The 25,118-nt window shown below is 33.4% G+C and overlaps 6 protein-coding genes across 7 annotated transcripts; 3 read left to right on the plus strand and 3 right to left on the minus strand.

The window, feature by feature from the left end:
• Positions 1–1,708: 1,708 nt before the first annotated feature.
• LOC121129089 (uncharacterized) lies at positions 1,709–4,994 on the minus strand. Its single transcript, XM_040724761.2, has 3 exons — positions 4,768–4,994; positions 3,992–4,703; positions 1,709–3,128 (listed from the first exon to the last, which is right to left on the minus strand). Exons 2-3 carry the CDS (start codon positions 4,701–4,703, stop codon positions 2,881–2,883), a joined length of 960 nt encoding a protein of 319 aa, XP_040580695.1. The 5' UTR covers positions 4,768–4,994; the 3' UTR covers positions 1,709–2,880.
• A 773-nt stretch (positions 4,995–5,767) lies between these two features.
• On the plus strand, positions 5,768–7,841 carry LOC121129090 (activating signal cointegrator 1). Its single transcript, XM_040724762.2, is given in 7 exon segments — positions 5,768–5,925; positions 6,047–6,403; positions 6,472–6,854; positions 6,856–6,992; positions 7,041–7,350; positions 7,415–7,609; positions 7,673–7,841. Coding segments are annotated over 7 exon segments (1,566 nt in total). The 5' UTR covers positions 5,768–5,824; the 3' UTR covers positions 7,756–7,841.
• Positions 7,842–9,523: 1,682 nt separating this feature from the next.
• On the plus strand, positions 9,524–14,478 carry LOC121129159 (uncharacterized). 2 transcript variants are annotated; one of them, XM_040724840.2, is made up of 5 exons: positions 9,524–10,166; positions 10,234–11,214; positions 11,885–12,265; positions 12,332–12,982; positions 13,056–14,478. In XM_040724840.2, exons 2-5 carry the CDS (start codon positions 11,186–11,188, stop codon positions 13,459–13,461), a joined length of 1,467 nt encoding a protein of 488 aa, XP_040580774.1. In that variant the 5' UTR covers positions 9,524–10,166; positions 10,234–11,185; the 3' UTR covers positions 13,462–14,478. The 2 variants fall into 2 exon arrangements, with proteins under 2 accessions (XP_040580774.1, XP_071749712.1); XM_071893611.1 differs by lacking the exons at positions 9,524–10,166; positions 10,234–11,214 and having other exon boundaries at positions 11,216–12,265.
• A 1,160-nt stretch (positions 14,479–15,638) lies between these two features.
• Trmt61 (tRNA methyltransferase 61) lies at positions 15,639–16,803 on the plus strand. The gene is made up of 2 exons (XM_040724663.2): positions 15,639–15,902; positions 15,953–16,803. The coding sequence occupies exons 1-2, from the start codon at positions 15,725–15,727 to the stop codon at positions 16,747–16,749; spliced, it is 975 nt and encodes a 324-aa protein (XP_040580597.1). The 5' UTR covers positions 15,639–15,724; the 3' UTR covers positions 16,750–16,803.
• Positions 16,745–18,429, minus strand: LOC121129016 (SET domain-containing protein SmydA-8). The gene is made up of 5 exons (XM_040724661.2): positions 18,291–18,429; positions 18,010–18,147; positions 17,559–17,956; positions 17,200–17,498; positions 16,745–17,141 (listed from the first exon to the last, which is right to left on the minus strand). The coding sequence occupies exons 2-5, from the start codon at positions 18,019–18,021 to the stop codon at positions 16,816–16,818; spliced, it is 1,035 nt and encodes a 344-aa protein (XP_040580595.1). The 5' UTR covers positions 18,022–18,147; positions 18,291–18,429; the 3' UTR covers positions 16,745–16,815.
• Positions 18,430–18,755: 326 nt separating this feature from the next.
• Positions 18,756–19,561, minus strand: LOC121129018 (cleavage and polyadenylation specificity factor subunit 5). The gene has a single exon (XM_040724664.2). It carries the CDS (start codon positions 19,529–19,531, stop codon positions 18,863–18,865), a length of 669 nt encoding a protein of 222 aa, XP_040580598.1. The 5' UTR covers positions 19,532–19,561; the 3' UTR covers positions 18,756–18,862.
• Between the last annotated feature and the right edge of the window lie 5,557 nt (positions 19,562–25,118).

The raw sequence follows: 25,118 nt of genomic DNA on the forward strand, positions 1-25,118 counted from the left end.
TAAATTTTCAGAAATATATGTTTTACTCTGTAAACAGCTATGATTAAAAGCAACTAAGCCTACTTGTAACAATACAATGTAAATTTGAGATGGCTTAAATTTAGTGACGCCATAAGTTCCCACTTTAAATTTAAGTCGAGTTGGTTCAACCAAGCAATAATGTTATCGCACATAAATTCAAAAAATATGTACTTCCACGCAAAAATCCTCAAATTTAAAAATGAAATATAATTGAGAAATCCATCTTTTTGTAACACTGTACAAAATACTCATTTAGTTTCATTTCTATAACAATGTCGTCTTACAGACTAATTATGATATTTCAAAGGATTCTATTTTTATTTTAAATATACCTGGTATTAATTAATTTTGCTAGACTTCACTTAAAAGTTCAACAAATATTGATTTTTACTAATTAATTATAGACAATAATAATAAATATTACCATTGGTGTGGTAGAAGGAAAATGGTTTTTAACAAATAAAAAAATAGATTATCGATGACAAAAGTGAAGATTAAATATCAATGTATTGTGCAAAAGATAGAAGAAGAAGAAAAAAAAACGTCATTACTACTGATCTCTTACCTGCCCTTGATCGAACCACCGAAAATCAGTTTTTATATTATTAGAAGCAGATAAAAGTCTGGGGCATAATGTGGAAGAACTTTCAATTAAAAGAGAAACAAAGTGGTCAAAACAGGACAAAGCACAGATTTAAAAAAAAAATTGATATCAAAGCAAAATTTAGTTGAGAAGTTCTTCTTTTGATACATTTGGACGGATTAATCATTTTAAATTTTAATAGAACCAAAAATAATGATCGATTATCTGTGTTAGTTTCTGGAAATAGAATTTCTAAACTATTATTAGCATTGGTATTATTTTCACCATAAGGACAACGCATATCTTCTGCAAGTCTTCGACCACGACGGATACTTTCTTTTTTTGTTGCGACTCCCCATGGAACAAGAGCTGAAGAACTTTGCATAATGGCTTGAGAGAACAGGTCAGAGAACAGAGAGTGGAGAAAAGAGATGAAGGGCTACGGAGCAACCACAGGCGGACTCTCCGAAAATGGTATGCTGCCTTCTCTTTCATGGTTCCGGACACCTCTGGATGGAAATATGGAGGTGATGTTATTAGGTTTTACACCTCGATGTTCACAAAATGTGTTGACTCTTTAAAGTGGAAAGTAATATCTTAGAAAGCTTTTAAAAAGAAATAGTCTTACTATGGAGCCTGTTTGTATTTTTAATGTTTTATTGTTTCTTATATTTTATTCTTCTTTGCTCCTGTTCTGTTCCCAATTAGGCATGTTGAAGGATTTTATTTAGTTGTTTTTGATCAGTAATATATGTATAATGATTAGGAAGGGTTGTTTTTTTAGAGGGATAATTATAAACTGAAATGTTTATTTACGTTATCGTTCTTCTGTTCATATAAAATGACAGCCTCAAAATTAAATATATATATATAACCTGTGAATACTTCATTCTTCAGTTTTCTTAGATTTGATACACCAGGGATTCCCACTTATAAAAGTGCATTATATTGATATAAGTAGTATGCATTTGTAAATAAAATATATAGTTTATCTTGAAGACTATTGATATACTTCATAATGAAAAGGTTTTATTAATCATTAATCAGTTCTCAATGTAGTGGACTCGGAAATATATAATATCAAATTTTAATCAGTGGCCTATAAAGGGTTAATATATGTTTATTTCATTAATCTTTTTTTTTTTTTAATTACACAAAAGATAGACAAAAATGCTTACTTCAAAGGGAGAAGTTCACACCACGATGACCTATAAAATACTGAACAAGAAAGAAGAAAGAGCACACGCAACAACTGTTTTTCCTGTTCTCCTTCTTCAATGTAGATTTTCCTTTACAGACATTTCAACTCGAGTAATATTCAAATATACTCGACACTCCCTAGAGGACAAAAAAAAGTTGTCGAGTAGCCAACAATTTTTGACAAATATTGATCACATGGTATTTGTTTCGGTCACTGGTTTATTGTATGGGGAAGAAAGAAAAAATATCGACAGCTGACAACAATGTAATTTTTTGGTGTTAGTGAGATTGTAGAAAAACGAAATACGGAGCCCAGTATAATATTATTACTTTTTCCTGACTGAAAAGTGTTTTTTTCATATTAAAAAATGTAATGCTAGACGAATGAGTGAAACGGGTTTTTTAATTAAAATAATTAATAAAACAAAAGTTTTGAATTTTCATTTAATCTTTAACTACCCAACGCATCGAATTTGGTATGTTAACTTAGATTCATTTAATGGAAAAAAAATAATCATTCACCCAGTGATAATCCTTATATGTTAATTACATATTTAATGGAGGTTAAAAACTGCCATAAAATTTGATTACAAGCTAATAATTGTTCAGTTGTCGATACTATTTATTTTTTTAGTGCATTGTTCACTTTTTCGTTCAAAGGAATCAAATTCAGGTGAGTAAAAAAAACTATAAGAAAAAGTTAATTTTTATAACAAACGATATATCAATTACATTCCTGGTGTAACAAATTGCGCACATAAAAATTTACGTAAAAAATAATTATTTTCTATATAAAATCCTAGTGTACCGAAATTAGAAACATAAAAAAAATATTATTCATAAAATATTTGATAAATAGACAATAAAGTTTTTTTCATTAAAAAATTGTTTTACAAAAAATATATTTGGGTAGTGAAGGGTTAAAATATGTATTATATTTATTATGCAATTTAAGAACAAATCATTGTAATCATTGAATAGGAACATTTGGATATATCGGGAATCAATGTCAATATAATAATATTTGTGAAATAAGAATATATATATATATAATGTGTGTTAATGAGTTATGATATTCAAGGCGCAACAAAATATACTGGATCCCTTCGATGTGCTCGAGCCTTATGCTTGGATAAATATCTTCTAGTCTTAAATGAGAGATCACATTTCTTGCAAGGAAAAGAATCAATCACAATATGTCTGGCCTCAACGTGATTCATAACATGTCTTTTAAATCGAGATCGGTAGGGACACTTAAGACAGCTATATTTTTTATCTTTCTCACGATTAGACATGCATTTGAGGAGTTCAGAGTCGATAATTTCTGGAATATAATCAAATATTCATTAAACATACATATTTAGGTAATTGTGAAGTTTATATATATTATTTATTCCTAACTTTGTACATATACTAATTACAATAAATTCATTTGGCCTAAAAGTGTTACAATTTTCTGAATTTTCTGTATATTTCCCTTCAAGAAGCTTGTAATCTATACTTTTGTTAAAGGATAATTGGTTGTTGTACAATTGTCCGTAGGGGTACAGACCTCCCCCCCCTGCGGAACCCCCTCATGAATGACTCCTCACTGGTAGGCCGATAAATACTACTAGTAGAAAATTATTGCTTTACCCCCAGGTGATTACGGTCGTGTGTGGTAACCTTGCTTAAGGTCCAAATTCAACAAGAATAACCCACCGGCTACAAAATCCCGGGCTTTTTCAGTTAGTAGGAACCTTCAAAAGACGATTGTCAAAATTTCATGACAATTTGTTATTTAGTTTGTGAGTTATTGTGTAAAGTGTGATGCTACTTTCGTTTTTTTTCTACAAAAATGGATTTAAAAAAAAAATCGTGTTTTAATTTGACACTGCTTCTTGATGGAAAAAATACCGTTCAAGCTAAACAATGACTTGAAAAGTGTTATGAAGACTCCAGTCCATAAAGCAAATAAATAGTAATGATTTAAAAAAATCTATTTTGAACAAACCTGGACTTTTTAGCCCATGTGTTAGTAACTTTTAAACAGTTACATTAAAGAAATATAGGTCTAGAAAATAACTTAAGGGCGAACCGAGTCTCAACTCTAGTAGTTATATATTTGTGAGTCTCCTTCTACCTAATCCTATAACTATGTCAAATATACAATAATTCATTTGAAATCTATATGATAAAAACACTTACTATTTGCTTCAGCTGAGATCTCGAATGTTTCGCTGTCTACTGTAGGATTTTGGCTCGTACTTATTTCTTGTAAAGATATGACGGGTGTATTTTGTTTCTCAGCATTTCCAGTTTGAGATGCAAGAGGTGTAAAAGAATGCATGCTCTCGACAGTCTCCAAATCCGATTCGTCATCAAGATCCGATACTACTCCATCTTCCATGTCAATGATTAGAGGGGAGTTGGAGTCGGCACACTTGCTACCATTATTCTCATTGTCCTCTATGAATGGGATCCAAGAGTCAGAGGAAGGGGATTTGTCTTGAATCATGACGTCAGGACTATTTCTGTCTGGAGTGGGTATAAGAATCGGAGTGCCTTCGTCCATGAGACCTCCTACTTTCAGCTCCTGTGCCACAGAGAGGAAATCGTCCAAATCCTTCTGTTCCACACGGACCTCCCCATCGTACATGAAGGAAAGAACGGATTCTAAATGATTGAAATCCACTCCTCGGAGATACAGAAGAGGATGCTCATGAGGCACAGACTTAATCAAGGATCGGAAGAAGGAAGAGCAAGCACTGAGTATCACTTTGTGAGCCTTGATTTGACGGGATCCACAGGCCAGGGTCACGTCGAAAAAGTCTTCATTATCCCGTAATAGGGAAAAACCTCGCTTTATGTTGGACTCAAAATCGTTCCATTGAAGACAAAGAGCATTTGTAGAGCCCATCTATAATTTCAATTGTGAAATTTGTATTATTTAATAAACGTCGGTTATTAAGATGCAAAATTACCTTTCATACAGTTCTACGAATCCCTTGAATTTGTTCAAATTTAAATACCCACTATTTTTTTATTTATTATTAAAAGGTAAGATCTATAAAGAAATAGTTTTGAATCCCGGCAATTATATGTCAATAAATAAATCTCATGATGACGTCATTTGAGGAAATTACTTCTATTATTTTACAGGACAAGAGTGATGTAAATGCTATATGTATGACTTATGATGAGTGACTGTTATGAGGTAATAAAAATAGAGCAGGTGACTAAAGAAACCCGAGTCCTTTAGCTAGTGTTTAGAGGTGACAAGGTATGCAAATTACTGTTCCATTGCTTTTAGCTGTTAACTTTGGTATGCTCAGGGGATATGATTTTTCCAAAACAGCCATAAATTTAATAGGCAGATTTTTCCCTGGGGATTTGAAGATAATAGTCTAGTAGAACAAACACAACAGCTGTATTAAACTTCTCAAGATCAGAATATTTATTATCTGTCTGCCTAAGTAAGCCAAGCGACCATTTAAAAACCTTGTCGCCTCCCAATATTTTTCTTCCTCTATGGGCGTAGGGGAGATCGAGACAGATTCTCACACTTTCCATTTTTCTATGTAGGGGAGATTGGGATAGGTTGTAACACTTTTTGTTTTTGGCTTAGTTACCCGGTGCTAGTTCAATTCAGACACATTAAAATTTAGCCCAACATACCAGCACATGTCCATTGTATTTTGAATCTATTGAGAGATGATTGCAATTAGTCGTTTTTCTTCAAATTGGATTTGAAAATAACCCATCTAAAAAAATCGAATTTAAAGTTAATAAAATTAGACTGAATAATATTTTTAAGGAATAAATAACTAGACTATTTAAGGTGTTGAATAATATTAACTCTCAATGTATTAATTAATTATTTTCATGATTGATATAATATTTTTATAAAAACATTAGATATAAATTGCGTGAAATAATAGAGTTAACTTCCGTTAATAATTTGTTTGTTTATTTTTTTACTATTCATTTATTTCTAGTTGTTCCAACATATAACTATTAACTTAACGTTGACAGATCAAAATGGTGCAGAAGAAATATTGTTCCAAGGATTCACTTTCTGAATGGTTAGATAAATGCTTATGTGAAGTACTGGAATTCTCATCTGCCGATGAAATTGTATCGTAAGCTCTTACTTTATAGCTCATGAATCTTTATTCGTTATTATTTATATTATTAGAAAAATATAATTATCAATTAATACTCATATATATTTTAATGCTATTTATTATTTGAACAATTAAGGTACGTTTTGTCCATGGATACAATTGAGAGTCAAGTGAATTACTTGAAAGATATCCTTGATGTTGATGGGTACTTTAAAGAGCGTATTGCGATCATAAATGAATTTTGCACCCGCTCCAATAAACCCATTCCTTACAAAAAGCCTCCTTTGAGGGAGTCTCCACAAAAAACGGATAAAAAAGCCGAAAAGGGCAATAATACTAGTGGCAAAGGAGGAGCGAAGACTAAATATGTCAACTTCTATGGCGATCATAATGCAGATAACTTTGTTTTATCTGGAAGGCATTTCTGTGAATGCCAGGCTACTAAGCACAAACTCATCAATAATTGTCTAAACTGTGGACGAATCATTTGCGAGTACTGAATTTGACATGTTTTCTTGGAATCCTCCATCATTTAACTAATTAATTATTTGTATCATTCAGGCAAGAGGGATCTGGTCCTTGTATGTCTTGCGATACGCTTGTTTGCACGAAAGAAGAAATGGAAATCGTGAATCGGGGCTCAAGGAAGTCTGAGCAACTTATGAAAAAACTAATGGCTTCAGAAACAAAGTTAAGCAAAGCTGAGGCACATAAAAATAAATTGCTTGAATTTGATAAGACATGTGAGAAGCGAACCCAAGTCATTGATGATGAAAATGATTACTTTAGTACGGATTCGAATCAGTGGTTAAATAAAAATCAACGAGAGACACTCCAACAACGTGAAAAGGTTATTCATGATTCCAAGTATGGATCTAGGTTAAAAAAGAAGATGACAATCGATTTAGCTGGTCGGAAGGTCGTTGATGTAAATGAATTTTCTAACTATGACGCATCCAAGGATGAGGTTGTCAAGTCCGTTTATGAAACGTCTTCTAAAGAATCCAATAAAAAAAAATCAAGCCCAAAATAATCATCCCAGTGACATTTTAAATCCCACAATCGATCGTCCAAGACCTCAAGTAAGTTATTTATTATTTGAATGTACCACTATTTATTGATGGAATCAGTATATATCCAAAGAAAAAGAAGGTAATCCAAGTAGTAAGGTGAAACGGAAAGTTTTGGAAACAGGAGAAAATGTTAATCGTAGATCAGGAATATATCAAGACAAGGAATTACAAATAATGACAGATTCGGGCATGTGTCTCACTATGCATCAACCTTGGGCTTCTTACCTTGTTGCGGGTATTAAAGTGGATGAGGGAAGATCATGGTATTCTCATCACCGAGGAAGACTTTGGATTCATGCTGCTGCAAAAGTTGCCGAACCAAAGGAAATTCAAGCATTACAAGAGTTTTATAAGTCCATGTATAAAAGTAATATATTTTCGAGCAATGATTAATTATTTTATCTAGATATATGATTCAATTTGTTGCATAGATCCTGATTTGAAATTTCCTGTTGACCTCCCGACAAGTTGCTTACTGGGATCTGTAGATATTTTAGATGTTCTACCTCAAGAAGATTACAGAGAACAGTTTCCGAATGGGGAGTCCATGTCCCCATTTGTGTTTGTTGCAGATAATCCACAAGAGTTGAAGCTCAAGCTCCCTATGACAGGACAACATAAGATATGTAATAATAGGATTTCTCATTACACTTTGTATCAAATTTTTAATTAATTCTATATTTCTTTAGATAAATTGAATCCTCAGATCCATAAAGCCTTATCAAAATCCTTGAAGCATGGACCCTTGAACCCTCCATTGAATGGTACATAACGATAAATAGTATTTTGTTTTATTTTTTATTATAATACTGCTTAATATGGAAATTTATTCGAGAAATAAATCATGTATTAAATCTATCTTCATTTTACAATCGTTTTTATTTTATTCATAAATACTTCATTATCGACTTTGATATCATTTATCGGTCCGATATAACAAACAACAAAAAATATATCTTAATATAATTCGTCCATATTCCGTTGGAGAATTTGTATATATTCAGGTGACTTTAGTTCACTTCCCAATGCAGGAGTAACTCAACTTAACATTGGTGTCCCTTGTCTAAATGCCCAGTTAATATTCCACACAAAAAAATGAGTATGATTCGTGCTGGGATCAGAGGTGAAATGATATCAAATTTACATTATACAATTAAGATATTAATTTTAATAATAATTTTTATTAATATGTTATAATTTTCCATTCAATTAAACTAAATATAAAAATGCGTATCAATGACCATTGTGATCTGTTCGAAATACAGTTCAATGATAATTAATTATTGTCAAATATAATAAGAGGGGAAATTTTTAAGTTCGAAATTCTCTAACATCCTTAATAAAAAAGTATTATATTTAAATAATATCATCACGGATATATTTAGTGTTCTTCAACGTTCCGACAGTTGTTTAAAAAAACAATCTAACGATGAAAGGGCTACTATTTATTCAAAATGAAATCTACAAAACCATAGAGAAAGAAATAATGCACAATCGAATACTATTAATCAATTAGTAATTTTCATCTTTTTTTAAACTAAAAAAATAAACCATTACTATATCGACTAGGCTTGTTGCCGTTCACCTTTTTTTAGTTCACTTTAATAGTTTATTTTTTTCGAATTCGTTACGACTTTTGGTTTCGTTTTAACCAATTTCAGGAAAACAAAATGCATTCATAGTTAACCGACAAATTTCAAGTCATAAAATATACCTATATTTTGTCACAGAGTTAATATAGAGATGAAATTATTATTATATATTCCCTATAATTTCGAATTAATTTCTTCTCATCGTCCTCTCTTTTTGTTATTCAATCGCTTGTTTTATGTTAATGTACAGAATCCGTCAGCCGTCAGGTCCGTACAATGTACAAATTGTTAAAATATTGAAAAGTGTAAATCCTAGAGTACTACAAAACATCTCAAATGTGTATGTGAGAAAATATATCTAACTAGAGAAGTATTTTATGAAAAAATTAATAAACAATTGGATTATAGAAGATATTTAAAAAATAGGTATCTGAGATAATTTATTCTAAATAAACGATGAACGATTTAAAAGTGTATTTTTTTGTCGTTCATCGTTTGTTGTTCACTTTTTTGAATTTGTTTATCGTTCCCGGACGATGAACGATGATCAGTAAGCCTGATATCAACCATACATGGAATATTCAATAACAACATTAAACTTAACACAAGTAAATTCTTCATTTAAATTTAGTCATCTCATTTGTAGATTCCAAAAATGAACAATTTTCTTGTTCAAATCGCAAATAACACGACATAATATTTACCTTTTTAAACACAAATAATATCGTTAGTTGGACATAATATTAAGTCTATACAATATGTCATATGTGTTGCTGCATATCTGTTTCTAGGGTCTAAATATTACTTATTAGCTGTAAATACTATAAATAAATAAGCCATCATTGTTTCAAATATGTATATTATTTGAAGGAATTTTTTTTCATCCTCAATCAGGTGATATATATAATATCATAACACATGTATTGTGCTGGTATTGATTAAAGAATATTAGATTTCCATATATTTCAGTTAGATATAAAAGATTAATAGTCTAATTTCCATTCATAATAGATATTAGTATGTATTGAGTATTTCCTAAAATATAAATTGCAAGGAAACTTGAATAGGTAAGAAGTAGGTAGTGAAGTAAGACTCAAAAGTGTAGAGGGTGAGTGAATGAGAATGAGTTGAGAATGGAGAAGTAAACTGGAAGGGAAAAGGCGTGCACTCCACAACAAACACTGAGCTGTAGTAGTACTGTTTTAAAGTGAGTACACAAAATAATCGCCCCGAAAATTTGCATCTCTTTTCTCTAATGACGAATTTTCGAGTCCATCCTGAGATCCTCTGAGTCTGTGTTTGAGCAAGTGAGGATCCTGTAGCCTTGTACTTGTAGTTGGTTAGTTGTACTGTACTTTTCCTGGTCTCTCCCAGACTAAGACTCACTCACGGCGGCGGATTCTAGAGTATTCACTCAGATATGGATAGTGGGTCAGGTCATAGTTCCTTGGGCGAATTTCTCCTCCAAGAGATCGTAAGGACTCATTCAGAAGCCGTGGAAAAGGAAGGCTTTGAAGTGGTTGTGATCAAGGCATGGAAGGAACTTTCAATTTTCATGGCGGACTTCCTTGGAAATGCCCTTTTGAAATGTGTAAGTGATGAGAGGCTTCAGGCTTGAGTCATCCTTTTATTAATGTTTCATTTATTTGATTCAACAGAAAGAAAAGCTCAACAACTCCTCTTCCTCCTCATCTTCCTCCTCAAGTAAAGAGTCTCTACCCAAAATCGCCACGAATAAACCCATTCCTAAGAATAATGAGGACGATAGGTCTTGCTCCAAGTGTGGAAAAGTGTTTGCTAAAGCAAGGAGTCGGGATTTCCATGAATTCAACTGTGGCGCGGCACCTCGTATCCTTTGGCCCTCATTGAAATGCCCCTTCTGTCCTCTCAAATCTGACCATTTTCTTCGTTTTAAGAAACACGTTCAAGAGTGCTGTCCAAGAGGCACAACGCTCTGCCCAAGGTGCTTCAAAGGTCTTCCTCCTGACACTAAACCCGGGCAACATGAAGGATGTGAATATATTTTAAAATGTGTCAAGTGCAAGTTTATTGCTGGCTATCATGATGCCTATCGACAACACTATTCCCAAACACATTTACAGCGCTCAATGCCCTTACACCAGTGTCATCAATGTGGAAAAACCTTTGATCGTCCTTCTAAACTCAAAATACATTCTGTTACCCATACAGGAGAACGTGCATTTGTTTGCACTGAATGTGGAAAAACTTTCCCTCGCATGGCTGGGCTTCGGTTACATCGGGAAGTTCATGTGAAGGAGAATCTTCCCTGTGAAATATGTGGTAAAATATATGAATCCCGAAGGAAACTCAGAGTACATAAAAACACTGTTCATCCTCAAGAAGTTGAAAATGTAAAATGTCCTCATTGTAAAGCAGCGTTCTATAAACATGCAACCTTTATGCAGCATGTTACGTCGGTTCATCCTGAAGAAGTTGAACAATGTCATCAGTGTGGTATAACCTATACGTCCAAAGCAGATTTCGAAATCCATGGTTGTGAAAGTAAATCTGCTATGGAAACAGAGACTTTGACCACGACTACCACTATTATAAATGCTGAAGATATCATGGGTGGCGAAATTATGAATAATGAACAATCCATGGCAATCAATGATAAAGTATAACATTTTACTGATCGAACATTACGTTCACTTGGGTCTGATTCAAAATAATGTATTTATATTTTCATGAGCTTATTTCTCAAGAACAATACTTCAAACATTCATTCCTTGTATCCTATTATATAGGAACTTGTCAATACTGACTTCATTTTTTTTTGCCTACTTTTTATTTAAATTCCCAATACATTGTTGAGTTTTTTACCATTGTGGAACAATGAGTCCTACAACATAGAAGCACAATGATTAAATTTTATGGTTAAAAATTTGACAAAGGGACATAAACAATATTTTTATAACGTTACTCTGTATCTGTTAAAAGAAAGTAAAAACATCTTCAATGAAGTAGTTAGTTTCGCCTTTTTAGAGTAATGAATATTATCCATTTACGCTATTTTTTACCATCTCATTGCTGATCCCTTATGTAGTAAATATTTAGTACTTAGCAATTGTTAATTAAACACACTAAGTTATTCTTATTTAGGTATATATATATATATATATATCGATCTCCAGCAATCGGATTAGAATCCGTACTTTTGTATTATTAAAATGTCTGTATATAAATAAATAAATGTTAATAATAACGGAAGAAACAATTTTGTAATTACAACTAGAATATAAGTTATGTTATGTTATTCATCTATATATTTGATTTTTTATTTCGTAGGGGACACTTTGAAAGACGCGAGGAAATGGAAGGGAGATGTCTCTTTGAAGATGGAGATCTTCATAAGCCAGATCTACAGGTCTCAAAGATGCTTCAGTCCTCCTCATTATGGGACTTAATTTTATTTAAAACCATGATTGATTTGAAAGAAAAACAAGGATTGATAAATCAACTACTCAGTGCAATTGACATTATCCATATAAGTCTTGGATCCCTTTTGCATGATTGTTTGACTCCATTGGAGAAAAATGATGGAGAAGGAGAAATGAATCACGAGCTTGAAGTAAGCAATGAATACTGTGTTCTTCAACCTGATCTTGCAAGGCTCTTAGGGTTTCCGGAAACTAAAAAAATGAAGCTACGACAAGAGATTCCTTTCAAGTATAATAAGCTATACCTATAATTATTAGTCATTTCAATATTTAATACATCATTATAATTAAATAGATATTCTAATTTTTTCAAAACCATGCAACTATTGGAGAAAGTGTCATTGAATAATTATGCCTTTGATGAGGAGTCTGATATTTTCAATCAGGCTGATGATGATTTATCGTCTACAATTAAAGTAGAATTGGAAGAATATAAAAACGAAAGATTGAATATTGATTTTGATGACTTTGATTATCCAGATGAAGAGGACGAGGAAGAATTCCACGAAGAGAATAAGACTTTGATTGGTGGGAAAAAACAAAGGAGTGCTTCCATAAAAGCAGTCCTAGAACAACATGATGCATCACAAAAAGAAAAGACATCCCCTGAGCTTTCATTGGAATGTAGCAAGTGCCATAAATTATATAGCTCCAAGAACAACGTTCGTCGTCACATGAAAAAATGCTTGAGTAATAAAGAAGAAAAAGTAAAGGTCAAGTTTCGAGACTTTGTTTGTGTGTTTTGTGAGACTTCATACAGTACGTTTCTTGGATATAAGAATCATGTTAACGTGACATGCTCAAAGAAGCCCGAAGTTCCTCTTGGATTTTTATGTGACAAATGTAAGATCTATGTGTTTAAACCACCTGGATCTGAGCACTCTTGTGAACCTTATTTTAATTGTGACAAATGCAACTTTAAGTGTTATAATGAAAACCATTTTCGGTAAGATTTTCCTCTACAACAAAAGAAATAATAATATAGTAGAACCATCAAAACTTTCTTTCCATTTGCTTAGACAACATTATCGACTTGTACACTTGAATGTTGGAACAATATATTGCTGTGAAGTTTGTGGTAAAACCTTTGATTCCAAGACACGTCTTGGAAATCATCTTGTAGTACATACGAAGGAACGTTCATTTCTTTGTACGGAATGTGGAAAGGGATTCGGCCGCAAATCTGTTTTGGATGTTCATATGTCGGTTCACTTTAGTAAAAATGTGCCCTGCAATATTTGTGGTAAGATATTTGCTCACTCGAATTTAGTTCGTAAACATATTGCTGCTCAACATCCCAAGGATGGAATTCTTACGAGAGAGGCTTGTCCACATTGTAGCTCATCCTTTCGCAGTAAGTTTTACCTCATCAAACACATCAAACACAAGCACAATGCTATTGATGGTAGATTAACTATTAATTAATTCAACATTAAGAAAATAAATGATGTTCGGGCAATTCATCATTTCGTAAACTCAATTTTTAAGAAATTATAATAAAATATTTTTTTCTATGTATGTATCTGACCTCCGAACAAAATTCCTTCAGCCATGGCTCATTTGCAATATTTTAAAACTCTCCTCTCTTATTTGATATTCATTATGGTCTTTGGTAGTTAATAATTATGATTTATAAAGGAATTCTATTTATAAGAACGATTTTATATCAAGAAGAATTTGTTATATATTTAATTTGCTCTATTCTATTCGTCTAGGACCTTTTTTTTTTTTACCCCTCCTCTTTTATTAATTACCATAAACTATTTCTTCCTTATCCTTCTTGATTTTTATTAGAAAAACTGTTAACTTAACATTGCTTTTGAGATTTATTCAACACAAACACATATATGTAATAAAAAATAAGTAATTGTGTTGTCATTTATGATCTCATTCATCCCTTAGACTGAAACAAAGAAGGAAATGAAGATATACTTAATCACCTCATTATAAAGACTTGATAATTAATTTATATACACATGTATATTTAATTAGAATTTGTTAACCTTATATTTTTTATAGTTACTCCTAATATTTTTATTCTAATAATTACTCATTTTTAGAGTTTAGATATTCATTGTCCTATCTAAAAAGATGACTGATTTAAGAAAATAATAATTTTTTAAGGCTGATGTTGATTGCAGGAATGGCAATTATTTTTATTATATCTCTACTATGAAATTTTAATATCACAACTTTATAATTATATATATATATATATTTTTTTTACATCTATTCTTGTTGCAATTATCAAACTTATATGTGTAAAGCCATGCTGAATTTTAAAAATTCTATATCGCATTGATATCAATATTTATAATTATACTAGAGTATATTATTGATAAAATTTATATATTTATAATTTTTATTATTTAATTATTATCTTCCATAGTTTAACGAAATATTAATTATATTTATCCGTGAAATATAACACTTTATTTATAATTTTGTTTTTTGTTTTTTATTGCTTATAATACTATAGCCTTGAATAAGTGACTCCAAATATTGGTGCTGTTATTTAGAAGTCAAATTCTTAAATGACCCGAGATTAATTATATTAAATAAGTTTTCACAGAAGCGACGAAAGTATAGCATAAACTATAACAAAACCCGAATTTATAAATGTAAATAAATACTCAAACACTTAGGGTTGAAAAAAGTAGCAGAATCCATCCCTCTGTTCTGGAGTATATAGATAATAGAATAGAATATATATTTGTGTTGTTCAAAAGGTTGGCCTTATCGACGTCCTGGCGTAATGGTATAAGAACATCATTTTTGAGTAAAATATGCGTTGAACATCTCTAAATTATGTAAGCACGTTTTTGACATTTTTTCGACCCCTTCCGCATGTTTGCATTTTGTACACATTAAGTATGTACTTTATTATAGCTTGTATTTGCAATTTAAAAACCTTCTTACCTGCGTACGGTACTTTGTACGTAGGCCTTTGTTACTAAAGTATCAAAAGTTTTTTTAAAGTACTATACGACGCACTGTCGTTTGAAGTAGCAAAAATAAAGTCTATGGTTTAATGCAATGTCTCAAGATTGTCACATGCTAAGAGATAGTTCAATTCATTTAGATGTAATGGTGTATATACCTCAGACAGACATAAATAACTTTACAAATATATAAGACCATCTTATCCGAGACTAAGACATTGGAGAGGCCGAGACGAAGATCTTTAAAAATGGGTCTCGATAACTATATCCCTAATGTATAATAAATATACTTATAGTCTTAATTTTTTCAGTAAATTCCCAAAATCAATTTAATTCTTTTGCTGATGACTATAATATATTCCGGCATATATTTTTGAAAATAACCAAAAAATCCTATAGTACAAAAAAATGGAATTTCTTAATTGAGAAAATGTTTGTGAGACAAATATTTATAGTTAAATATAAATTTTTCTTTTTATTGGGGTAGGTAGAACGGATATACGTGGGGGAGTATCCTGGATTTTAAGTTTAAATGGAGCAATGTATGTCGTAAAGAATGTTTAGTTTTATGATTTACGAAAATTAGGACTTATTCGTAGCAAAAGTATTCACTCTCAAGAAAAGTTGTGAATGAGTATTTGAGTTACCCAACCTCGTCCCTTGTTTATAAACATTTACGAATTGAAATAAAATATCAAATTGAGGCTAGAGTTTTCACGTGTGTGTAAACCTATGCGGATTTCAATATGAGTTTTGTTGGATTTAAGGATGTAATTGAGGAAAACGATGTGGTTATCATATATATTGGATTCAACAATGTTGTTGGAGTGAATGTGACACCTATGAAGGTAAATCGGAAAGGAAATCTCGAGGAACACGTCCTTCAAACTCCTTTCGGTGCCATCAAAGTTCAAGAACTTATAGGTAAATCAATGTCTCATTTGCATCTCACTTGCTCATTATTATGAACTTAGGAGTCAAGTATGGTACTCGAATCATCGTCTCCAAATCCAATTCCTACGTGTATGCCCTTCGACCCACTCCCGAACTCTGGACGAAATGCCTTCCCCATAGAACACAAATTCTTTACACAATGGATGCATCCATGATAGTCGCCGGACTAGAGTTAAAAACGGGATCCACTGTCATCGAATCAGGCACTGGCTCTGGTTCTCTGTCTCATGCCCTGGCCAGAGTTACTGGTTCAGATGGGAAACTTTTTACTTTTGATTTTCACGAAGAACGCGCTAAAATTGCTCAAAAAGAGTTCAAATCACATGGACTTGATTCTGTTATAGTAGAGCATAGAGATGTTTGTTCTAAAGGTTTTGGACTGGATGTTTTAGCAGATGGGGTGTTTTTGGATTTACCTCATCCTTGGGAAGCAATGCCTCATGCCAAAAAATCATTAAAGCCTCTTGGAAGAATTTGTTCCTTTTCTCCGTGTATTGAACAAGTTCAAAAGGCAGCTCTCAGCATGAAGGAACAAGGATTTAAAGACATTAGAACTATCGAGGTCCTCCTTAGGGAGTTTCAAGTGCGTAAAATTATTCAACAAACATATGCTCATGATATGGACTTTGATTTAGAGGAGGATGTATCATCTTCCAATGGTGAATGCGCTGGAGAAGAAAATGGAGAACCCCCTTCTAAAAGATTTAAGAAAGTTCCGAAGGAAATTCCCTCAAAGTCATTCATCACGGGTTTACCCCTTACAACCATGCCTGGACATACCGGATATTTAACGTTTGCAACAAATCCACTCGTTTAATAATTTGTTCTGTTTTAAATACATTGATTTAAACAGTCAGAACTATATTCTTTATTTTGAGATAGTTTATTTTATTTCTAAGTAATTGGAGATATCTATTGCTCGCCTCAGACATGTTCCATCAGTCGTAGACATTACATCCTCATACTTAAGGATTTCTAAGGCTTCAACTATTTTCAACTTTGCTGATTGCTTAAATGATAAATCATGAGTCAACAAAAATTTCCGATAAAGGGTGTCAGTCAGTTCTAGGTAAACAACACCGGAGATAAAACTTAATGGGTTTTCTATATATTTGAAGGCCTCAAGCAAGTCTTGGCACAAGCTTATTTTCCTTGAAAGTGCATTCACATCCATTTTATCGTAGTTGTAGCCTTCAAGACGCCCCATTCCTATAATAGAGAATATTGGCTTGGATATTATACTATGTTCATATGGTACAAATCTTACCTTCAATTAGAAATTGTTTTATTTGTAGTATAAAGACATGTCGGGGATGAAGGAGAGGTTCATATGTCTTCAAAAATTTATCCAAGTTTTGAATACTATTCTTATTTACTTTATTCAGCTCATTCACCAATGATTCATCCATTAAAATTGCCTTTTCACTCTCAATCATTGAGCTGCACTCTGTGCAAGTCCATTCTGAATCCCTTTTCAAAGGGTTTTGTGCTAAGAAATATCCTTTCGAACAATACACACATTTTATTCCTGAACTGTAAGATCCAAGTTCTAGAGGATCTGAGCACCTAAATAGTAATGAAAGTCGCTTTATTGCATATTCAAGCATACTTATTCCTTTACAATACCGTTCACACAAACAGTCAAAACATTTTCCTCTTTTTAAAATCTTTTGTCTTTGCATCGTTGTATGGAAAGGTCCTAAATAGGATATAGTTATTTCCTCATCCTTTTGTATATCCTTCGAACTAAGGACCGTCAGTCGATAATTAGGCCATTTAGAGAAAACAGTTCTTGTATTTCTATTGCAAGAGTGATTGATTAATGATGACTTGAGATAGACTGCCATCAGGGACTCGAAAGTAAGAGGTGAGAGAACCTCATAAGCATTACTCTCTAATTGACTCAGCCCGGTTATTACTTTATCTATTGTGACTCCCGAGAGAGAAGAAGAAGTAGAGACAAAACGTTCCATGACTATAGACGCTGTCTCTTCCAGGCATGCTCTCTTTGAAGGGTCTTTCATCTACCAATTATATAATTTGGAGACTATGTTTTGTGAATTATATTAATGTTTACCTTAAGCTCCATATTTGCAACAAGATTCAATGGTTTACCTTTTTCGTTCAAAAGTAATAAACGAATTAATGTGATATACCCACCCAGGTACTCGAAGAAAAAAAAATGGATTATTGTCCCATTTCATTGAGAGAGGAGCTAAAAAATTGAAGGGGAAATTATTAATATTTGGTAGATTTAAATAGATCATGAAATGAAGTTCATAGTTGACGTCTCTCTGTAAATATTAACACTATGTATAATATCAAATGCAGTATTTTTAGACTTAAACCCATTCTTTCCTAGATAAGAACATTCAATTTGATGCCACTTTGATAACGAACATGACTCCTCGCATATTGGAACCCTACATTTGCTGCATGTTAATCGAACAAATGCTATTGGACTATGACAACCAGGACATAATTGACTCTTTGACTGTAAAACGGGTCCTACGACATATGGACTCTCTTCCATAATTTTCTCCCCCCTTAGAAATGAGTTTTTTTGAAACGAGATATCTATATCAAATTGAATTTTAATTTAGGATTGAGAAAAGACATCATAACACTCTCACCGCCCTTGATCAACATTGGATTCGACTCTGAACATCTTAAATATAGTTTAGTAAACTTAAATGTTAATAGTTAATTGCAATGATTTTTACTGGATGTGTGCCAAATTAGAAGTCACTTTGTATTGGAAAATAAGAAAAAACAAACAATAATTTGAAAATGAAACACTAAGGAAAAGCAAAGGAGAAGAGATACGAAATGTTGGTATATTTCACAGATCAAAGGTATGATAGATAATAGATTAAGACGTAGATGAGACGTACAATATATTATATTATAGAGATAATGAATAGAGCTTGTCACATATATACAAAATTGAACCTTCCCATGGCTTGAGGAAGGGATGAGATGATGGGCCCATAGCCCTGTGAGTTATCGTATAGTTCAAAAAGTGGAGCTGCAACGAGCTTATAATTCCTGGGAACAGCAAAGTATGACTTTTCCGGGAGCTGTACAAAGAAGAGCTTTCTGTGTTCTTTGGGCTTGGTGATGTGCGGTGGAATGTAAGGGTATTGAGCCGGCTCGAAGTTGGGTCTCCACCAGTTTCCAATGGTATCCTCGATGATCCATTGCGTGGGTCCCGAGTCCGGCCTCCCCAATGTATCCGTCATGAGGCGTTTGAGCCCTTGAACTTCATCTTCCCCCGGCTGAAGCTCTCCTCCGGGAAGCTTGAAAAATGTGGTTCCCAGTTGGAGGAGTAGAACATGAGGCAGTCCGTGCTCATGTACAAGCAGAACTCCGTCCACGGATCGACGCATCCCGATCTTCTCAAACTCATCTCTCATACGCTGAAACCGGGCGGGCACAGAAGGGTCCTTCTCGAAAAGGGGATCCTTCGTCCCGAACGTATAGTTGGTCAAAGGGTACAAGCTCGCCGAACGATTCAGGGTCAAGCTCAAACTACTCCCATTGCTACTATTCTCTAAAGAACCTCGGGGCCAACCCGCCGCCGATCTGACTGTTGTCATTGCTAACAAAGGAGCCAACCAATGACGTCACTAAGCATAAACAATCATTCATCAGCTAACTTAATAAAGCATCATTTTACGTAATTATCTAGCTAGCTTCTTATCGTGATCGGCCGGATTAGCTGAAATTGTTTAGCTATCCAAGGAATACTACTATAATATAATAATTAAAGGACTCAACTTGAGCCCTTTAACTAAAACTAAAGCATTCAAGGTTAAAACTACTGGCAACGAAAAAAAAATATCGCCGCTCACACACAGATGCCAACTCTTTCTTTTCCTGTAATTGCATAAATGAGAAATGACGAATATGAACATTGATTCTAAACTTATCCGACTCGTAAAAATGTCTCAATATCTTAAATTTATCCATTTCTTAGCTTATCCTATATTATATTTATCCCTTAACTTAATAATTTCATTTTATGATCAGACAAATTACAAGATTATTTGTATTACTTTCGATATTCAATTAGCAGACATTTTTTTACCTTAAGATCAAATAGTTTGTATTTAGGATGTAATAATCAAAATATAAAAGTGAATTACAAATATATATGTTAGAGCGAATGCATTTTGGCTATTGTTGTCTTTCATTCTTTAACAGCAACCTTTTTGTGCTAGTTGATACCGGTGTTGGCCTAGGAGTTGGTGATGAGAGCTAGCTTGCCAGATTCGGACATATTCATGAGATGGCATCATCTTTCAATCGCCTGTGGATTTATATTATTTATAAGTAACATTGATTACTAAAATTAGAGGGGAAGAAATTGCAATACTAAGGAGCATAATTTTGAACTGAAAGTGAACAATGCTATTATTTTGTTGACCAAATAAGCAATTTCAATGCTTACGAAAATAGTACAAAGGAAATTCAGGGAAAAAGGAGCCGTCTCAGAGATTCACAAACAATATTGTATTGGTGAGCATTGCCTAACTAGTTGGAGTGATTTTCCTTTATTACAGGATTTATCTAATATCTACTGATTCAGAGATAAAATCAGTCCTTTTAAAATGTAGCCTTAAATTCACTGTTGGTGTCTAGTAAATCGTATCTCTTGGCATGGGCCTAAGAATTTTGGCCAGATTTTAGGAGTCTTTAATGGGACATCTGTTAAAGCTCACATCGGGATCCTTTGAAATGGAAACATAGACTTGCTTGCATCCAGGAGTAGAATACTTGTACATCATGATGAATAATTAATGAAGTAATAACTCAGCAAATCAACTAAATATTGCAAAACTCTCTGAAAAGTAAATAAGATGGGACAAATGGGAGTGGGATGTATGATGGGCCATTTTATAGATTGTAATTTAGGCTGTTTTTTTAGGTTTCAAATACTTATTTAGATATCTTATTATGACAAAAAAATGGGATTGGCCTCATAACTAAGATGAGCTAGCCGATTTATTCTAACTGCGTCCATTTTTTACTCAGAATACAGTATCATCCAAGGTTAATAGAAAAACAAGGTTATACCATAACGCGTGTATCACGGATGTTTGACTTCCACCACGCTTTTAATATTGACGTCAGAGTAGATGAGTGGTTGCATGTTTCGTCAAAATCTGTTTTTCTTCCCCAGCAGTCGCTGCGATATATTTAATTGAAAATTATAGCAATAGTGACGTCATAGACTATGAGGGGTTGTGTGTTTTGGCAAAATCTGTCTGTGTTGCCGAGCAGTCGGTACAATAAATCAGATTGAAATTTCTAGCAAGCCCGATTACATGATGGTCTAACCTTGTATTTCTATTAACCTTGGTATCATCTATATTTCAGCTTCTATAGTAGGTAGGTACAGTATCTATATATAAAGTCGTTCAGGTAAATCTGGAATACCTTTAACTACATCCTGATCAATAAGGGAAACAATTCGAGATTTGATATTTTATTTTTAATTTTTAATAATACAAAAGAAAAAAAGTCATTCAATTTGTCCGCCATCTTCACCAATCATTCGCTCGATACAAGGCCTAAAGGATTTACAGGACTTGACCACGTCCACGCCTTCAAGAAGTCGATGTTGATGTATGAATTGTCAGAAAACTTCCTCTCTAACTCACCCTAAAATAAGTAATCCATGGGATTCATATAGAGGGAGTTAGAGAGTCAGGTGTGGGGTGTCAAAATAACACCTTACCTTCTTTAGACAAGTTTTGGGCCAAGTGGGTCTTGTGAGAGGGACCGAGTCTTGTTGAAACAGGAGCTCGATACTATTGGGCTCAGCCTTCATCGGAGCTCATAGTACCTGTTGGCACCCACCCCTTCCTTTGGCTATATAAAGAGGAACATGACACTGCTGTTTCTCCCAATGACCTCAAGGGTCATGATACTGGCCGGAAACTTCGTTTTAAAGACTTCGGGACATTCGCTCTCTTTTTGAACCTCCATCTGTTGTCCTGGAAGATGTGGGATCTGTCCATTGTTTCTCATCCGAATGAAAGAAGATTCGGTTACTACGGGACTTCAAATCGTTCAGCAATTTTCTTATTGCGCAGCTCGGCGGCCTTCATTTTGTCTGTAAGGATATGTCTTTTTTTTAGAGGCGTATAACTTTATCCTCAGGTCAGTGTTTATGTCCCTGGAGACTGTTGCAGAGCTTACTGCCCTTTTTGGCGAGAACGTTGATCAGAGTCCCAGGATATGACTTTAAAGGAACGTTTCAGGCCTACGAAGAATATGGGAGTGCATTTTTTTTAACACTTTGGGACTTGCGGTTGTATACGTCGTAGACTGTGCTCTTTGGATATCTGAGCATTGTTTTGATATACGCTGGACTGTATCTTGAGCAAGCAAATTTGATGATGGTGTTCCTTCGGGTCTCTTACATAGTAAACACTTGTTTTGAATTAAAAGTTGTGCAACTAACTTAAAGCTAAGGCTCAACCTCTCATTTTAAAATTGAAATAACCGAGTTAAATGCTTTCCTTATTGTTCAGGATGTAGTTAAAGATGGTCCGGATTTAACTGAACGACCCTCTATAAAAAATTTCTGGCTGTATTTTTAGAATTTCGACGTTGAATGCTTTAAGACACATTTTGGAATGCTTAAATCCAATTTTAGTACATAAGTTTGGACAAAAATTACCGTTTTTGAGACACTTTTCGATGTTGAAGTAATTATAATATGAATTTCACGATAAGATTCAAAATTATAATTATAGATTAAATAATAAAAAACAGATTAGATATTTACATGAAAAAACATAAATATTGAAGGATGTTAAAAATATCAACTAAATAATTTTTATTAGAAAAATCTATACAAACTTTATTTATGTATAATCCCAATCTCCTAGAATCTTGATAACTGGTAATATTTGTTCATCATCAATATCGTGTACATAATTAATAATAGGCATAACCCACTTCCTTCATGCCCATTTTTAACCTTTACCAAATAATCTATGAAGTGTGTCCATCTACATATGTTTACCTCCAAGTAAAGCCCTGAATACCAACAGAGTTGTCCACAAATTTCCCACGTTATTGCCACAATGCAATTTTGATAAAACTTTATAGAGTTATGTTGTTTTTCATTGGCTTATGGGGTTTTTTGCAGCTGTGAAACCAGAATTTTCCAGCTTACCCATTATCTCATCCTCAGTCGGAAATATGATGGGGTTTGTTGCTTAATATATTACATCCAACGTGCTACAAAAGACGCTTATGTCCTTGGGGTTTGGTGTGTTGAGGAGGTCAGAGCCCTATAAGGCTCTGGAGGAAGTATTCCTTTTCTTCCTGTTTACTATGGATTAAGATGAACAGAGATTGAGCGTAAAGAAAGTGAGCAAGAGCATGTCTGTTGGAGTAGACATCCCTCCTCTGCTCATTATGTAAATGAACTTGCCCAGGTCAACTCGTTCCTCTTCAGAGTTTACCACGAGCCAAGTGGAGAGTCACCAACAGCCAGAAATGATCTGCATGATGTACATTTGAGTTTCTTCTTGATGGAAAAGGCAATCCGTCCCACAACAGAGTACAGTGCATTGTTTTCACCTGTGGTAGTCATTGTTTCCAAATCTGAAGGCTGCCAATCTGTGTGGATGATTTCTGATTTTTCAACGTCAACATCAGCAAAGACCTCCTTGATCTCTGAGATGGTCATGCCATTGAATTTCACAAGAGACTGTATCCTTATATGTATTTCTGCCTCCAAAATTGGTATAACACTGATATAGTAGTTTTCTCCGCTGATTTGTCTATCCAGCCGAATCTTGCCTCGATGTTATCACTGTAAAGTTTATAATATTGTAGAGAAAAACGCGTGCAAGGAGAAGGGGAAAAAATACATATGGTATCATTGTTTAAAATACTGATGTGATTATCATCTGCCTGCTTTATTATGATTTTTGAGGGTATAACGAAAGTATTTATTAGCAAAAATTTTAATGAAGATATACTACGTATAATTGACTTAGACATTTTTTATCCGTTACAGTAGATTTGAAAACGTCACACTCCATAAAATTGTAATTCATTATGAACCTTATTCTCAGAATAATAGCTAATGAAACGACAAAGTAGAGTATTTCGAAATATATTTATTATTTATATATATCCATGCTATTGATATGAGATGAGGATAATGAGTGGCGTGTAATTCTAGACAGGGGACTAAAGGCACATTTATATCGACAAATCCGACAAACCATCTGTTTCTCATCCGGTAAGTATTTTCCAAATTCCTGGGCCTCCATTTTCAGAAATCCAGACAGAAAGCGACGTTATTGTAGGCATTTTATGCAGTTCTCTATCGATTATCACCATCTAATATCATATTAATACTGAATAATAAAGGCGGGAATGATAACGTTCTTGATTGATAGAAGAAGATGTCTATTATTTAATCAATGATGCCATAAGTATTTCTTCTCTTCTCCTCGCACGCTTTTTTATTCTTACCAAAATTATCACCCTTAGTTATCAGGCTAGAACATACCAAGCACGATGTAGCTTAAGTAAAAAAATTATTTTGCTAACATTGACCCCTAAGATCAATATATACCACTTTCAGAACCAGTGGTTTAAAGCATTATCTACTCAACATATAAAGTAATAATATACATTAACAAAGTCTACTATATTAATGTTATATTTTATTAAAAGCGTAGCTATACATTTTTAATGCAACGGTCTTTAGCCATTATAGGAAAAATATATAATATTAAAGTAATGTCCCATTTTTTTATATGGACAATCAGCAGGGGCGTCCCCAGGGCATAAATACATTTGATGTCATCAAACTCTATCAAATAGGTAAAAAGAAAGTCCATTTAAAAATAAAAAAAAGCACTTGTTGTAACTAAGTACGTTCCTCCACACACATATTGCTGCTATACGAATGATTCTTGTGACCTAATCAGGTTTTCAATATGTACCAACTACTTATTTTTTACCTACTTTTTACTGTTCAAAGCATTGAGGAGTAATTTCAAGGATAAGGCACCAACGAAAAAAACCCCGATTTTTTTCGAAGCTATTTCGGTTTAAGGGTATTATTATCTTATTATGTCCAGTTGATATCGTGGTAGGGAGAGGGGTTATTGGATATTTCGGAGTTCACTACAGTTTCACCGATTA

This window comes from Lepeophtheirus salmonis, chromosome 14 (genome assembly GCF_016086655.4).
Source record: "Lepeophtheirus salmonis chromosome 14, UVic_Lsal_1.4, whole genome shotgun sequence".
NCBI lineage: Eukaryota > Metazoa > Arthropoda > Copepoda > Siphonostomatoida > Caligidae > Lepeophtheirus > Lepeophtheirus salmonis.